This window comes from Panthera tigris, chromosome B3, assembly GCF_018350195.1.
Source record: "Panthera tigris isolate Pti1 chromosome B3, P.tigris_Pti1_mat1.1, whole genome shotgun sequence".
Classification (NCBI taxonomy): domain Eukaryota; kingdom Metazoa; phylum Chordata; class Mammalia; order Carnivora; family Felidae; genus Panthera; species Panthera tigris.
The window spans coordinates 120,660,823-120,678,592 of NC_056665.1; the positions used below are offsets into that span (position 1 = coordinate 120,660,823).

Here is a 17,770-nt window from a genome sequence, read left to right on the forward strand (position 1 = left end):
GCGAGCGTTTACGGAGTGTGTTCACATCAGGCACTGTGCTAGACTCTAGCACGGTGCATGAACACGTTTCAGTCCCTGCCAGCTTCACACTCCTGAGTCTGGGAGGACACCCTGGAATCTCGGAGTTTGAAAAGCACTGTGTGATTAATTGGGAGTCTCCGGCCTCAGCCAGGGTTGAAAACCTCCAGTCTGAGAGTCAATCTGTATCATTGGGTATCTGACAAATAAACGTGACATGTTTCCACCAGTTTAAGTCACTGAGATGGCAACTGTTTTCTTCCCAGATCAGGAAATGGTCTCGGTAAGATTGCCATTATTTTTTAGATTCTTTGAGGTCAGCTTTTGAAAAATTGCTTTTTAGGAGACAATCCCGTTTTCTTCACTCCATGTGGTTCTTCACTGAGGGTTCTGGAGGGTTCTGGATCAGATTTTCTGAAAGTAGAGGCTGGGGCAGACTCAGAAACCCTGCTCTCCCTCGGCAGAGGCCCGGGTGCTGAGAGTGCCCTCAGCACTTCAAAAGCCCACTTGAAGGATTTGTAAACAGTCTTAATTATTTGCTCCACAAAGAGGATAATGATCTTTTCCTAGAAGTCAGAGGACAAAGAGCAGCATTTCATGCATTCAGAGCTCAGCTGCTCTTGTCTCTTTGTCATAAGTTCTGGTTCTCCTTTAGAACCGGGAAGAGGTTTCTGTTTAGAATCCGGAAAAGTACACTGTAAAGCTGATGGTTTGCTCTAGTCATTTCATTAAGTCTTTGGTTTTGTTCTAACGTGGATTTTGACTTTGTTGTTTCTGGACATAATGGTTGTAGAAAATGTGGAAACATAGTTAAAGTGTAAAGAGGAAGACCAGTAATTGGACAGCCTCACAAAGACCAGCGGGTACCGTGTGAGTGTTCTGAGAGAGGTACTGGTGGGGGGCAGGAGAGAAAGACCAGAGCACCTGCCCTCCAGACCCTGGCGTCTAAAGCTTAGAGCCGAGTGAGTTTGCAGGCCTAGCCTAAGGCTCCAAACCAGGGTACAGTCCCCTAAGCGTCTGCACATCCTGGGTGGCTCAGTCGGTTAAGCGTCTGACTTCAGCTCAGGTCATGATCTCACAGTTTGTGAGTGAGAACCCTGCGTCAGGCTCCTGGCCGACAGCGCAGAGCCTGGTTGGGATTCTCTCTCTCTTCCTCTCTTTCTGCCCCTCCCCCACTCTGTCTCTCTCTAAATAAACCTGAAAAAAAAATTAAGAGGCTATTCAGGCCATGTTTTAAAAGTCTGGTAACTTGGACTGAGGGCCTCTCATCACAGAACGATCCATTCACTAATTGATATAAATGCTTGGACAAAGCTCTAAAGTCATGCTAGCTCATATTCTGTCTCCGTAGATCCCTTCAGTCTCTCAATTCCATGCTTACATCAATATGGAAAGAAGTTTATAGAAACAAGGATGTCATGGTAGACTTGAGGAAAAAACCCTCAGACAGCTGTTCTTTTTTTTTTAAGATTTTATTTTTAACCTCTACACTCAGCGTGGGGCTCGAACCCACGACCCCAAGATCAAGAGTCGCACACTCCACCGACTGAGCCAGCCAGGGACCCCCAGCCATTTCTTTTCCTATAAACATTTATTGAGTACACTCTGCGTGCTTGGCTGTGCTAGGTGGGAGCACTGTGGGGCTGGGGGAAGGGGCCGGGAGAGGTGGGCTGAGAAGAGCCTACAGGCTGAAGCCTGCTTTTGTCAATCAAGTTGGATTAGGACACTGCCACACCTATTCGTTCACGTAGAACCTGGCTGCTTTGGTGCTCCAACAGCAGGCTGCCACAAAGCCTAAAACATTTCCTGTCTGGCCCTTTACAGAAAAAATGTGCGCTCTCCTGCACTACAGCATTGAACAAGGTAGGTACAGTCCCTCTGTCCTCCTGGGGCTTAGGATCAAACCCCTAGTAGTGCACGTTCAGTGTTTGGTGCAACTTTGCCTGCCCGATTCTGTGTGAAAGGGAGTTTGTCGTCCATGCTGGAGATGGTGAGGACACCAAGAACAGATGAGCTTAGACGCAAAAAACGCACCTTCCCGAAGGGACCCAGTGGCTCCACAGCTAAGGAGATAATCCTCAACCTGACCGAATTTACTAGCATATCTAAGGGGGAAAAAAAATGTGCTCATCAAAGAAGATTGATCAGCCCCTACCCACCCTTCCCCCCCCAGGCGTGGAAAAAGGAGGCAGACTTTGACAAAGGCACCACTCCTACCAAAAGGGAGTCAGCCTGGGGACAGACTGATGTCATTAAACATTCAGTTGATGTGATTAACATCTTTCTGATTATGATCTAGTCACCCCCCCCCCCCGCCACCCCCCCCCCCCCCCAGGTCTTCTGCTTAGAGTGATCTTGTAGGTTAGGCACATCAGTTTCTCTTTGTACTTGAATGTGTATCCCTGGGCTTATATGTCAGGTTTTGGAATTTGGCCAATGTGAGTCTGGCCCTGAGAGATGCAGCTCCTTTCTGGACTATGATACTGACCTCACAGTAATGAAAACCTTTGTAATGAGTACCAAACTGATGAAGTGGCCTTTTAGGGAGCCACCTGGGGGACTTTTCCAAGACATATCCCCAAACCTTGACCCTGTCACCCTGCCTCCTGTTCCATTGAGAAACTGGAAGCCCTCGATGGGAATGTCCTCAGTTGTTGCCAGCCGATCTACCCACTGCCCCTTGCAAGGGATGGTCTCCTGCCCCAGGCTCTGGGTGAACCCATCCCCGCCCCACTTCTGGAGACCCTCCTACCCACTATCTCCTCTCTTTTACCCTCTCACTTCCTAGCCTCCTCCCTTCTGCATTGAAATACTTGTGGTATCTGCAATCTAAGACAAAGAATACAAAACAATGCCCACACCCTCTCAACTTCCAGCTTCCAGCCCCCCTTTCCCTTCCTCTTCTCAGTTCTTGACCCGCTTTACTGCCCTGTATCTGTATCTGCTCCTGCCTGGGCTTGTGATGAATGAATCCCAGTTCAGCCTCCCCGTTGCACTCCAGAGCCTTCAGCACCTATAAAACATTTCCACTTGGATGTTTGGAAGCACCCAAACGCAACAAGTCCTACCTGCCCTTAGACGTCTCTCCTTGTGTCCCAGTTGTCGGTTCCCTGGTGTGCAGGCCAGAAGTGGGTCTTAACCCGGAACTCGACTTCCTGCCCCCCATCCCAGACCAACGTCCCCACAGTCATGTCCAGTTCCGTCTCCTTCCTTCATGTCCCTTGACCTAATGCGTCTCTCTGTTCGCCTTGCTCTGTTCCGGGCCACCACCGACCACTGTGGCTTCTAGTCTGGTCTCCTGGCTGCCAGGATCGCCCCTTCCCAGTCTGTTTTCTTCTGTGCTGCCTGGGAGACCTTTCTGAGCCAATGTCTGAACGTGTCCGGTCTCCTGTCTTGCTTATGGGTAAGCCATGGCTCCAGAGCGTGATTGAGGATGTCCTCGGGGATTGCCCCACGTTGTCCTGGTAACTTTATCCCCTGCCATGCTCCCTAGTGGGCTGCGGGTCTGCCTGACTGCTCTGTTTTCCAGTTCCCAGACCTCATCACACACCATCACTTTCTAGACTTTGTATACGTTCTCCTCCTTACTCTGCCTCCCCCAACCTCCAGGCCCTACTTTTGTCCTTAGGTCTCCAGATAGCTGGCGTTTCCTCTGGGGAAGCCTTTTTCCACTTCCGAGCCCTCTCATCTGACATAGATAGTGCCCCTCCTGGGTGCTCCTGAATACCTTCTGCCAGCACATCGATAACAGTTACCATACTGCATGGTTCTTGCCATGATCTGACTGGGTCCCCAGGGAGATGATAAGTTCCTAGGGAACAGGGGTTACGTTTACTTTGATTTTCACCAAACCCCATGTTCTCCCACAGTGCCTGGTGCCTAGGAAGTTCTCCGTGTGTCCACATGAAAGGTGGTCCCCTGAAAGCGATCCCCCGTATTCCCCACAAGGACAAACTAGTTTGGCCAGTTTGCCTACGGAAACTTGCAGGGATCTAGATAAAATAGTCAAATGTCTACTTAAAACAATGTGTTAATTTTAAACTTGTATGCTTCAAATCACATTATGTAAAAATACCGTATTTTTTGAAAAACTTTTTTCTACTCACGTTTTGCTTTTTTAAATATTTTATTATTTTTTTTTAATGTTTATTTTTTATTTTTGGGAGAGACAGCATGAGCAGGGGAGAGGCAGAGAGACAAGGCGATACAGAATCTGAAGCAGGCTCCAGGCTCTGAGCTGTCAGCACAGAGCCCGACACAGCTTGAACTCACGGACGGCGAGATCATGACCTAAGCCTAAGTCGGACGCTTAACTGACTGAGCCACCCAGGCGTCCCTCTTTTCACATTTTGTGAAGCGAAGTTATCAAACTTGTCACACAGACCTTTGACTAAAGTGTCTTTGCCTTTTCTAGGGCCACTTCCTGAGTCATTCAACAGTGTTTCAGAGCACCCTGTCTTTACTCCTGTCTTAGTTACTTAAAACTTTAGGAGTATGTGTGTGCTTCTAAAAATGTCATTTTGGAGCTGTAAGTATAGTTCCTAGACCATCAGAGCAGTTCTTTTCTATTTGTGTCGATGTATAAGCACGATTTCCACAGTGTATGAGGTACTCTACTGCTTTTGACACTCAACATGTGAGGTCAGATTCCCGGGAATAACTAAATTTGTGTGAAGTCTCTTTACCCCCTTGTTACTGATTCAGTTGGACGATGAGCATTGACTGAGGTCTTGGAGCAGTTGGTCGATATAAGGTGGTGGACATAGCACATCTGTTCTGAGATGTCACAAAGTCTCAGATATTAAGTGACTTCTTTTCTAAAGGACAGTGTTTGGGGGACACGCCTGCCTTACGCTTGAGCTTATGAAGCCGTTACTCAGTTCTTTGTTGAATATTGGTTGAGTTGCAACCACCGTATTGGGAGCTGGGTTGAGAGTGGATCAAGGGCCCCTACCCCGTGGGGTTGCCGTCTGGGGGGAAGACAGACAGAAAACACGATAGCGGGTAAAGATGCATCATGACAGACTTGAGGCAGGTGCTGTGAAAGAGAAGAGCCAATGATGAGACGAGAGGGGTCTAATTTAGACAGAAGATCGGGAAGGCCATGCTGAGAAGATGACTTCTAAGATAAGGCAAAGCATGTGGAAGAATCCTGGGGCCAATGCTCCAGGTGGAGGAAACAGCTGATGTGCTTCAGGACCAGAAAGAGGGCCAGTGTGGCTGGTGTGAGTGAGGGAGACAGGGAAGGAGATGGGGCTGGGGAGGCTGGCCAAGTCCCGGGTCTGGGTGGTGGGGGGAGGCTTGGTGCATGCTGTACTTGGATTTTCTTCTAGGAGCGGAAGCCACTGATGAATAAATGAACGCACATTGCTGAGGGGAGGGTAAAGCCACCCTGTAGCCCTCCATACGTCCCCAGGGCATGAGGCCAACTTAGCAGGTCACCAGGAGGCCCCTGGAGCAGCTCCTGGGTCTGTGACTTCAGATGAGAGCAAGTAAGAAAGAAGGCCTGGCAGGCGCTGCTTCTGTTTGTTCACCAGGGGCCCAGATGCAGACTTGGAAGGAAACTCCCCAAGGAAGGGGCAGGGAGATGATTGATGGGTTATCCTGCCTTGGACCACCTCCAGGCCTTTTGTCCTGGAGAATGAGGCCGGGGATCCCACGGGACACGAGGCAAGGGGGGCTGCAGAGACAGAGCTAGGAGTGAGTGGGGGTCGGGACCAGGTCGCTATCCCAGCCCGGCTACTGACCAGCCGGCTGACCTTGGGCAGGGACTTGTGTCGTCTGGTCTCAGTTTTCTCATCTGTACGAAAAGAGTCAATGAAACCTGCAAACAGTTTGCTGTCTGCAGGGCACTGGGGGAAATGAGAGAAAGACCACGTCACAGCCAGAGTGCAAGTCAGGTGAGGGCATCTCCGAGGAATTCCATGCAAACAGGAGGGAAAGGTGAGCATGCCTGGCAGAAAGAACAGGAGTCAGGGGCCCAGAGGAGCAGATGTGCTCTGCTGAGGGGTGGGGGGGGGGTGGGGCTCGGTGGCAGAGGACGGGCTGGTGGGGAAAGCAGCGGGAGGCTGGATGGCACAGGCTTCGGAGGCTTTGTGAAGGAAGAGTATAGAGTAACACCAAGATTCGAGGGTGTGTGACCTGTCTTAGAATCCCAATTTGACAATTTCTTTCTTGGTCAGCTTGGTAAAGTTACATAGTTTCTCTGGGCTTTAATTTCCCAGTCAATGAAATGGGACTAATGGGGCTGATAAGCAGTTTCTGGTGCTGGAACGTCATTGCAGATTGCAGACATCAAATGAGTCATGGACGTGAAGTTTTTAGTTTAGTGCCTGGCATATAACTCTTAAATAGATAATAATTGTTTTTGCTGCTTGTGCTTGGCAACAGGAAGCCAGTGAAGGTTTTTGAGCAGAGAATTAATGAGATCTCATTTTAGCAAGTTAATTCTGGCAAGGTAATTCGGGGAAGATGGTCTGGACATGGGAGAGTCTAGGGGCAGGCAGTCCAGTTAGGAAGCGGATTCTCATAGCCCATCCATTTGGAGGCATCCAAGCCAGCAGTGGCAGAAGGGTTAAAAGGAGAGGTTGGACTTGAGAAACTTCTGGAAGTGGATTCAGTATAAAATGAACAGTGGCTGGGTTGAGACTGCCCCTTAGGTTTCAAATGTAGGCTGCTAGGGGGCTGGTGAGGTTATTTGACAGCAAGGAAACCAAGAAAGAAGAATATTCCTAGTGGGAGAAGGATAGGCCGGGAGCAAGGGGTTGGGGCAATGGACAAAGTTTGGGACATGTTGAGTTTGATCAGTTCACAGGTTTCACTCTGGAGAGTTGGAACTCGGGGCCTAGGGCTCCAGAGTGTTAGCTGAGTGGGGTTTGGGGATCTAATGAGATCCTCTAGAGCAGTGGTTCGCAAAGTGTGGTCCCCAGAGGAGAAGCACCTGGGAACCTGTTGGAAATACAAATTTCCAGCCCCACCCAGGTTGCTAATCTGAGACTGTGGGGGGTGGGGCAAAGCCATCTGATGCAACATGCCCTCCAGGAGAGTTTTTTCTAGAGAAAGCTTTTCTGAAGGAGAGGGGCCAGGGGTGGGGGTGGGGGGTGGGGGGCAAGAGGAAGGACCTAGTGAAGGGAAAGGAAGTAAGAGCCTTGGAAGGAGACTGAGAAGTACCATCTTGCGTCAGTTTCAACATGCACTGCCCCCTCCCCCCACCTCTCTGAATTGGGCTATGTGCTGGTTACTCCATGTGGTTGACCCTGCCCTCACATGCACATCAGAACCTGCAGAAAGGGGCCAGTGACCTGGGAGGTAACCCCCGAGATGATAATGGACATTCTTCAGAAGCACAGCATGGTTGGCTCCCTTATTGGCAGAGAGGACGATTCTGTGGGAAAACACAAAAACAATGACTTTGATGAAGAATCTTTCAGGAGAATTGCACTTGGAGAAGTTTTAGCGACACCTTTGATTTGTTTTTCTTCTATTTTCTCTTCCGTGTATGCACAAGGATGCTGTACGATCATATCTCTAAGTAAATCTCAAAGAGATCTTTTAATGCGAACACACACGGAAATGCTAGTGGCAAGGAAGCACAGTTGTAGTTTGATTGGCAGAATTGCTTCCTTTCTTGATGCTACATAGAATAATGATGCACTCTTACCACCGGAAGCACCTTGGCGTCAATGTGGTGAATAGAGAACTGATCCGAGACCTTGTAAGAGTCCCTGCAGAGGGAAGGGAGAGGAAATCTTAAGAGCTAGGTGTTCTCTGCATTGGGAAGGACCAGGATAGGGGGCCTGGAACAGGCTGTTGGATTTGACAACTGACGGATCACTGCTGAGTTCTAGGATTCTCTAAGTGGAGGTTTTGCTTTCAATTTATTTGCTTTTTTTTTTTTTTTTAAGTTTCTTTATTCATTTTGGGAGAGAGAGAGAGAGAGCACACTCGTGCACTGGAGGGGCAGAGAGAGAGAGGGAGAAGGAGAGAGAGGATCCCAAGCAGGCTTTGCATCAGCAAGGAGCCTGACGCAGGGCTTGAACCCACAAACCAGAAGATCACAACCTGAGCCGAAATCAAGAGTTGGATGCTCAACCACCTGAGCCACCTGAGCACCCCATCGATTTATTTGCTTTGTACTTGAGATACAAAAGTGAGAGAGACCCAGTAACCTCTATCCCCAGGAAGCACGTAGCTCAGAAGGAGGACAACACACGAAATCCTGATTCTGCAACACCCAGCTGGCTGCTTCAAGTGGAAGGTGGTGGGTGTGACCTATGGGGGCAAACAGGAAGGAGCTTGTGAACCTACCCAGGGCAGAAGGGAAGACGGTATCATGAGCTGAGGTTCAAGGTTGTGGGAGAATTTACCAGGAAGGGTTTCAGGTGGAGGGAGGTAGGAGAGGGATCGGAGGCCCCAAAGGTATTAGTGGAACCTACCACCTTAGGGCCCAGGTTGAGGAAAATGAGGACAGACAGGTCATAGTTGGCCAGATCATAATGAGCCTGGTAGGCTTTGCCCTGGAGGTTAGATTTCATTCTTTATGTGATAAGGAGCTGTTGGACAATTTCTTAAACTTAATTCTTAAGGTAACTTTTAGCTTTTTATCAAAGCAATGTGTGCACGCAGTTTAAAAATATGATAGAAATGTAAGTAAGTCTCCTAATGAAAAGTGACAGTCCTTGGCCCTTCACATATATTCTCTTTCCTCCCTTCATGATCCAAAGTTAGACCTTTAAGAAAAACTTTCTTCTAGCGTTCATCTTCTTAATTGCTAATGTGATTTTACAGCTATGTTTACTGAGTTGGCAATTTGGGCATTATTTCTTGACTTCCTGTTATGGACAATGAAGAATTTGTTCCAATTATACAACCCATCCAACCACACACATTTCCAGTCTTCCCATTGTCAGAATACGGTTACCTCACAATTTTTGGTTAAATGTCTTTGCTTCCTGCTAGTCCTTTCTCCACTTGTCCTTGACTCTTCTCCTGGGTTGGATCCCCTGTTTTCTGGATTCTGCCTCTTCCTCTTTTTGCTTCCTCCATTTTGGGGGGAGCACGTGCTGGAAAGGCGCAGGGGAGGTAAAATTGTTGACGCCTTGGAAGCAGGGAAATATCCTTACTCATTCCTTCACCTCACCCCCGAGATTTCTATCTTGGCTTGGTATAAAATTCTGGCTTTAAGTGATTCCATCCCACCACACCCGCCCCCCCCCCCCCCCCCCCCCCGCCATGACACCACTGCTCCTTTTCTTAGTTTCTGGTGCTGTCGGCAAGAAGTTGGAGTCATCATTTAGAGACTGTATATAGAGACCTCATACTTCCGCACACGGTTCTGGGTGCTGGGGAAACTTCAGTGAACAAAGCAGATAAAGAAATGAAGTCACATGACGAGTGCCAAAGCGAAAAAAAGTGGCGATGCACACAGGTGTGTGTGTGTGTGTGTGTGTGTGTGTGTGTTTCGGACTTTTTCCCCTTATGGTTTCAGATATGGTGGCCGGTCTTATTCTCCATCCTCCGTATTTGACTTGTTTTTTGTTACTCTCCCGGAAAAATTTTAGAATCTTTTCTTTCTTTGCCCTCTCTGGTTGAAATTTTACGACGCAAGCCTCTGTCATGTGTTGTAGGTCTTTTTATTATATATTTTTTCATGTTTTTGTTTTGAGATCATTGAAGAGTCACACCCAGTTTTAAGAAATGATGCAGAGAGATCCCGAATACCTTTCACCCAGTTTGCCCCGAAGGTAACATCTTGCGTAACTACAGTACAGTGTCACAATCAGCAATTGCCATTGATGGAATCTGCCCACCTTATTCAGATTTTACCGGTTGTACACACTCTGGGTGTGTGTGTGTGTAGTTTATGCAGCTGTATCACTTCATGGACTCCTGTGACCATCCCACAGTCAAGATACAGAAGAGCTTTGGCTTTACCCTTTTATACCATAACCACCGCCCGCGCTCTCCTCTCCCTGATCCCTGGCAGCTACTAATTTGTTTTCCACCTCTGTAATTTTATCCAGATCTTTATTCACTTATTCTGCTGGGCTTTCAGCAGGACTTTTTGTCTGTAAACTCATATTCTTCAGGTCTTAGAAATTTCCAGCCTCCACCCCCTCCCTCCCTTTTTCAGTTTCTGCCTTCATGACGACCTCCTGTCCCACCTTTTTCTCTTTTAAAAACTTGTGATGGTTGACGCGGAGCTTCTAGGATCCGTTGTCTAATTCTTACATCTTTTCCAGTCTCTCGTCCATTTCTTGGATTTTTTTGTTCTGTTCTGGAGTAGCAGCTCCTCAGCTCTTCTGAATCTTTTGTGATTTACATATTTTTAATTTCTAGGAGCTCCATTTTATACATTTTAAACTTTTTATTGCATGCTGTTCTTGTTTCATGAATGCAGTGTGGTTTTTTTTTTTTTTTCCTTCTCAAGTTGATAGTATGTTGATTATTGCTTTGTGAGGTTTAAAAATGTATTGGTAATCCTCGGCTGTCTGTCTTAAATGCAAATAGGGATAAGGAGGGTAGAAGGAGCATTCCCTCGGTTGATCTTCATCTGCTGGACTTCTTTCTGATGCTGTGCATTCTCCCAGAGAAGAACCCTACAAATTCCTATCTTGGGGTGGGGTGTGGAGTGTGCAGACTGCTAGGATTCAGGGAGTGGGCTTGGGGTGGGCTGGGTGGTCCCACTGTTCAGGCATCCTAGTTTTAGCTTCAGCTTCCCTTCTGCCTGAAGTAGAGTGGGTCCTTGAGTCCAGAACTTAACTTGCTCACAGCCTCCAGAGATGAAGCTGGCTTCTCTTGGGTGGGTTGTGGAGGACTCCTAGATGGCCACGTGGAATGGTAGCCAAGTCCTCCCAGCAAATTCCCCAGTTTGTGGCCCCAAAGCCCACCACATCTTCTGCCGTATCTCGAGCCTTCGCTGCCTGAGGCTTTCTGAGGCTCTGCAGTACAAATGGCTTGTCATCTAGATACTACACTTGATCTTAGCCCAAAGGCAGAGAAGCGATGGCTTGTCATCTTTGGCTATTCTGGGTTTTACTTTGTCCATTCTCCTGTGGCAGTTCCCGCCCCCGCCCCTTGCTGCCATTTATCGGGCTGTGGGATGTGTGTGCAGACAGGGGATGTGCCATGATGGAGTTTTGCACAGAAAGATTATTAACGTCCCTCCAGGGGCAGTGTGGGGGTCAGACTGGAAAGGGAACTAGAGACAGAGGAGGCTAGTGCCTGGAGGTGAGTGTGGGGACTGATGAGCGGTGGCCATAGGGGAAGGAGGGACAAAATGTGAATGAAGTAGGATGAGAAGGACCTTAAAGGAATAAAGGAGAGGGAAGAATCCAGGATGCGCCTCCGTTTCTGATCTAGGTGGGGATGGGGGTAGGGGCGGTTTAGTGATCGTTTTGCTGAGACAAGGAGCACAATGAGAGGAGTCGGCTGGGTAAGGATGGGTTCAGCTGAGGAGGTGTGAGGAACCGTAGGGACTTGCAGGTGAAAATACCCAGCAGGCAGATGGATGAAAGGGTGTGAGCACAGGCCCTGCCTCTTGCTGTGATAGCCCAGGTGATAGTACGTGATAGCCCAGGCCAGTGGCACGAATGGGATCATGGAGCTAGGAGGTAAGGAAGAGGGAAGGGTGGACAGTTGAGGACAGTGGGCCCCACAGAAGGAGATAGTCTGTGTCCCCCAGAAGTGAGATAGATAGGGAAGTGGAGCCAAGTGACTACTGGCCCAGCCCTTCCACGGCAGTGACCTAAAATGGCGGCCATTCGGGCTCCGATGTTAGCCAGCCGCCTCTGAGACATGCGTCCCCCAGGAGCCCCCTGTCTAAGCTCTGCGGCCCCAGCCCTGAGCCCCTGAGCCCTGGGAGAGGACTGCCCACTCCCTGCAGCTGTTCAGAGACAGCTGATGGTGACGCCCTTGGGGTTTCCTTCCTGGGGCACAGGATCAAAGGAGCTGATGGTGGGGATTTCCCCTCTGCCTCGAGGCCAGAGGTCACGCAGAAGTCCAGGTCAGGCTCTGAGCATTCCTTCCTCCCTTCCCTACCACAGGTGCGGACGCACCAACTCGGAGGTCGCCAGTCTTAGTGTTCTTAAATGTCAGAATGGGTGGCTGGCCTCACGTCAAAGACTTACCCGGAGTCTTCTGCTGAATTGACCCTGGCAGCACTGCCTGCGTGTAAAAATAGGCACCGCAGCCTTGAGTCCTTGCTTGCCCACACATTGACTCTGCTGAGCCCTGTGCGTGCTTTCTGACCCTGTATCACGCAACTTTGTAAGACGGGCATGTGCTATATGCCCATTTTACAGATGAGGAAGTGGGCCCAGAGAAGTTAGGTGACCTGAAGTACTGTCTCCCTGTGTCTGTCCTGGGCACACTCCTGTGTTAGAACTCTGAGTTGATGCTAGCCATTGGCTAGGTCCTTGTCCTATGAGGGCCCACCTCCAAACCTGCCAGGCTTCAGCTGGTGGTGAGTGTGTGTGTGTGTGTGTGTGTGTGTGTGTGTGTTCCACAGATGCCCCTCCCTGCTCCTGAGTTCTCCTAGACTGCCCTCCAGAGACCACAGAAATTCTGATGAATTAATCTCATCACTTTATCGAGGAGGCACTTACAGAAATTACAAGGCAAGGCCAGCAGCCTGGCTTTCTGGCGGCCAGCCGCTAGGGCCATAAAACAAATTGAAAGGAACAAAAATAAATAAATAAAATCAGAACTCTCTCTCTTGCACACGCACGCGCACGGTCAGGAACATCGTTCTATCCTTGTTGTTAATGCTCAACCCTCTTGTCCTGGGAGAGCACCAGTGCCAAATCGCAGGCATTCCTTGACCCCCCGCTGGAGCGACAGCCCCTCCAAACCTGGGATCGGTCCTCCTTCAAGGGATGACAGGTTGGCTGTGCAGCCGAGACCAGTGAAGGTGAACGGCTAGCAGCATGCAAGTGGCGTCCCGAGGCTGCGTGAGTTGCCTTGCCAGGTGAACGCAGGGCCGCCACGGGCCCTGTGAGCTCACTGCACAGTGGTTCCGAGCAAGACTGGAGCCAGACCATCTGGGTTCAAGTCCTTGCTCTGACTCATCCTGGACTCTGCTCTCATCTATAAGGTGGAGGAAAAGATGTTTACCTCCCAGAGTTGTTGGGAAAATTAAAGGTGCAGTATGTGAAAAGCACACCAATAGCTGCTTCATGGGAAGCACCTGTTAGTGTTGGCTCTCGGCGTGTACTGAGCGCCTCCTGTGTGTGCCGAGCGCCTGGACTCCAGAGGAGCTGGTCTAGGAGTCAGGTGACGGTGAGGAGTAGCACCTGTATCCATGGGACCTGGAGGTGTAGACGGGCCAGGTGAGGTGGTGGAGGGAGCTTACTGGGGTTGTTCTAAGCAGCTGGAACAAAGGCCGGGAAGCCTGTGTTATCACTGAGTTCCAGGAACTGATGATTATGCGGGACAGTGGGGGGGGGGGGAGGGATATTGAGGCTGGAGAGAGAGGGGTGGGGTGGGATGGTGGCAGGGACCAAACTCTACAGAGCCTCCTAAGCCAAGATAGACTTGGATGAATTAATTCATATTTGTGTTTTTCTCCTGTTTACTGTGCTTCTGGAAATACTGAAATTATTTGCCAAGAAGCCACACAAGCCAGAGTGACCTAAGAAATGGTTAGGGCTGGATAAGAGGGGAGGGGCTCACAGAATCCTTATCCCTTCCCCTTCCTGCCCTCTCCCACCCTGCTGCACCGAGGGGGACTTTTAGACCCTCCTCCCCGCCCTGCAAGAAATGGGAGGGAGAAAGGTGATAAGGTGATGGCGGCTGGAATTCAGAAAGAGGTGGGTAGAGAGATGGAGATCTAAGGTGCCCCAGGCAAGTCATGTCTCCTCCCCAGTACTAAATGAGGCTGAGAATACTCTAAAAGCTCTTGTGAGCCCTCACCTTGTAATCGGGGGCGCTACAATTTTATGACTTCAGAGCCCTTTGTCAGGGGCACAGCTTGGTTCCTGCTGGCTCTCAGAAAATCCAACGGTCAGTATTTTCCATAGGCCACAGGGGGAGGCTAAGGCACAGGAATTCTGGAAGACAGCACCCTCCCGACTTCCTCCAGACCACCTCAGCTGCTGGGGTGGCAACAGGGAGGGGCGTGTCTGGTTTCCCCAAGCTTCTTGTGGAGTGCAGGGGTGGCACAGGGGCTCTGTGTGGCCTTCAGTAACTCATTTCAGCACCCCCTAGTCTCAGTTGCGGGGCCTGTGAAATGGGGCACTGGTGGGCCCACCTCCGAGGGGCCTTGTGAGGAGTGACCACTCGTGCGGATCATGCACGGGAGCAGGTGCGCAGTAAAGGCAGCTGTTGGAACTGCTAATGTGGATGGGGCTGGGGGGAGAGGGGGGATTCGGAGGCCAGGCAGGTCTGGAACTAACCTTTCAAGCTCTGTCTCAGGCCAGGAGTGACCTTTCAGAGGGTGCTCCATGCTGGGCAGTGTCCTTGCTAGGCGAGGTGGGCCCACAAGCACCCCTGCTTCGGAGGAATGTCCCTGGGCCTGAGGAGAGGGTTAGGACGGCAGCCTTCTCCCTGCTCCCTCAGGTGGGCATCTGATGGGGGTGGGCAAGGGGAGTTTGCACTAGTCCAGAGTCTGTTCTCAAAACCACAGGCTCTGGCAGGCCTCCCAGAGTTGGGACAGGGGCTGAGAAGACCAGATAAAAACAGAACAGCACTGGGTCACTGTTGCATTTTACCTTCCAATTGCCTTTCTCTCTTCTACTCCACTGGACCTCCCTTTCCTTCCCATTGCCTTTCTCTTCACATTTATAGCTACACAACGCCTATTTGTTAAGTAATTATAGGCAGGTAAGAGGACGTGGGAGAGACGCTATGCCCTATGTTAGAAAGGCAGCCACAGCCTTTCCTGTAAAATGGGGGCAGTGTCAATACCGACCTCGAGTGATTGCCATGAGGATTCTGTCGGTGACTCATTCCGCAAGTTTTTCTTGCATGGCTTCTGCATGGCAGGGGCTGATCTCGGTGTATCCGGGAGACTGAGTGGTGAACAGCACAAGCGTTTGCCTTTGTGGGGCTGACAGCCTCCTGGGAGCATGGGTCAGGTTCATGGTAGCCATTATTAGAATACATTCAAGGGGCGAGACAAGAAAACGGTCACCAATTCCCTCTGTAGTAGGGCTGTGGTTATGTAATCAGCTCACGCTGAGTAGTGCTTTACTTTTTTTTTTTTTTAAAGTAAGCTCTGTGCCCAACAAGGGGCCTGAACCCAACCACCGTGAGATCAGGGGTCCCGTGCTCTGGCAGCTGAGCCAGCCAGGTGCCCTAGTGCTTTAGCATTTTTAATGCCCTTGCTCCTGCTTTCACGTAACACCGCTTTGCAGACGAGGAGACTGAGACTCAGAGGAAAGTGATTTCTCTCAAGGTCAGCAAGCAGTGGCCCGGGTGTGTAGAGAGGGACACGGAACACAGGCCCTGGGCCCGGGGGGGCCAGAGCTTCCAGGAGGCTTTGCCCGTGCTTTGGGGCCCCCGGCTGGAGGGCATAGGGGCCGGTGGCCTGCACTGACATTCTGGTCAGCGCAAAGAGGTGTTCTGTGCCTGGGGTAAAATGCCAGCTCAGTGGTGCCTTCAAAGTCGTGGGCTCCCCTTCTTCAAAGCTGTGGCTGCCTGGCCCACCCCGCCCTCCAGGTCTGGGATCTAAGCATTTAAGAGGGTCGTGAACATCGTGGCGGGGACCTCTGAGCACCCACCGTGGGAGCCACTGCCCTACGGAAACCTCGGGATAAAGGGCAGTCGTAGGTCCCTCCGGTCCATCTCCATCCGGCCTTTGGGCTGGTGGGCGGGGCTCCGGGAGGGCACGTGGCAAGCCTGTCTGTGTCTGGTTACAGGAAACATCGAGTACAGCTGCCCGGCCACCAATGAGTGTGAGATCACGAAACGGAGGCGCAAGTCCTGCCAGGCCTGCCGCTTCATGAAATGCCTCAAAGTGGGGATGCTGAAGGAAGGTAAGAGGCCCGCACGGCCACGCCGTGCTCCGACCGAGGCCCGGGGTCCCTTCTCACTGGGCGTCTCGGACCCCTGTGTCCCTGCCCCCCGGGGCGGCACAGACCGGAAAGTCTCTGCACGCATCCCAGGTGGGGCCCCTGCTCCCTGGGGCGCCCCCCTTTCCTCTCTCACACGCACCCTGCACGCAGGTTTACGGCCGCCTCACAGCCCCACTGCTGAGGGGGACACGGGGCAGGCATCAGAAGTTCCGCATTAAGGATCCTCTGGAAAATCCTGACCCCACTTGGGCCCTAGAAAGCTGGCTTGGCCCTCTGGGGAAGGCCCTCCTTTTGGGGCGAGGCCCCTGGTCCACCCTGGGAGGGGTAGGCTTCTCATTATTTGGGCAACACTTCTCTGGGCTCCCCTTCATCCCCTTCCTTCTTGATCTGCTCAGATTGATGACCCTTGCCCAGGTCCATCTTGGGGGACTGTGTGTGTGTGTGTGTGTGTGTGTGTGTGTGTGTGTGTTTGTTTCTCCCCTTCTGCAACTTTCGAGGGAGCTGGTGGAAGTTCTTACACATCCGCTTTTATGGTTCTGGGCCCTGGACCCTGTCCAGAAGGGGGAGGAGGCAGGAAAAGAGGTGCATGTTGAAGATTGTGTGATGGGGGAGGGGCCGGGAGTGAAAAGGAATGGGCTGGTCTCGAATGTAGTCCCTCCCTGAGAGGGGGCTTCTGGAAGCCCAGCGCTCCTCTCATCCTCCTCTCCCTGCATCCCTGGGGAAGAAGGCGCTAATTTAATTGATGCTTTGTCAGTAGGACAACTTGGACCTTGCCGTGTTGGGGAAATAAGAGACCTCTGGTCTCCGTCACGTGCACCACCCCAGCTGGCCCAGCGTGCCCACCTCTAAACATGCTCCTGAAGCAGTTCCTCAGCTACCCCGGTGTCTACATAGCATGTTGCCCTTTAAACCACATTTCTCGTTGGCCTCTTCATTTAACACCTTTGAGATGGCAAAGCTGCTCAGTTATTTAGAAACATGCCAACTGCTTCGTTGGGGGGGGAGGGGTGGTCAAGTAAGAACAGTCTTCTTTCTAGACTAAAAGTGGGCTGTGTTAGACCTCCTGAAAGATGGTGAGTTCATTTTGATTCTACACGATTTGAGTCATACCCTTGTGTAGGGTGTGACCCGAGTTAGTGACTGACCAGGGTCCCCTGATTGCTACACCAGGCTCTTTCTGCTCCTCCAGAGCATCCTGGGGTTCACAGATGAGGAAACTGAGGCACAGAGGTCCTCAGCAGTATGCTTCAGTGCTGGCCTCTAGACTTCCTCCTCCGAGGGCTGCTGGAAGCCAGCCTAAGGGTTTCTAAGTCTTAGAGAAGCTAGCTCATAAATCCTGGGGATGGGGGCTACCGCCTTGTTCTGGAAGCTGGGCGTGAGGGCACTGGGTCAGGCCGGGGGCCAGCTGTGCAGTGGCCTTTTCTAGTTGTAGTTTGTGGACTCTCATTGCTTACTTCACAGCATCTGGGAGACTTGGAGCAGAGGGGAGCTGCCGTGCTATTAGTATGCTCCTGAATTTTAACGATGACAGAATTGAGTCCTGTAGGGCTTGGGGCTCAAGGTCTTTCCCACCCTCAGTCTCTGCCGATGTGTGGGGAGCTGGGCCCAGAGCCTGGAGTTTCCCCATGCTCTGTGCCGTGTCTGCCCCAACCCCAGGCCACCCCACCCCCACCCCGGGATTGTGAGCTGAAGAGCGTGGGAAGGAGAAGGAGAGATGAGGAAAAAGGGAGGGACCACCA

At 51.0% G+C, this 17,770-nt stretch overlaps 1 protein-coding gene across 2 annotated transcripts in view; it reads left to right on the top strand.

Annotated features, from left to right (window-relative positions):
• The window catches only part of ESRRB (estrogen related receptor beta), a 234,728-nt gene that overhangs the window by 179,322 nt on the left and 37,636 nt on the right, over window positions 1-17,770 (top strand). For both annotated transcript variants that reach the window (XM_042990187.1, XM_042990188.1), the window contains exon 3: window positions 15,876-15,992. In XM_042990187.1, the coding sequence (XP_042846121.1) occupies window positions 15,876-15,992 (117 nt within the window). The remainder of the gene's footprint in view (window positions 1-15,875; window positions 15,993-17,770) is intronic.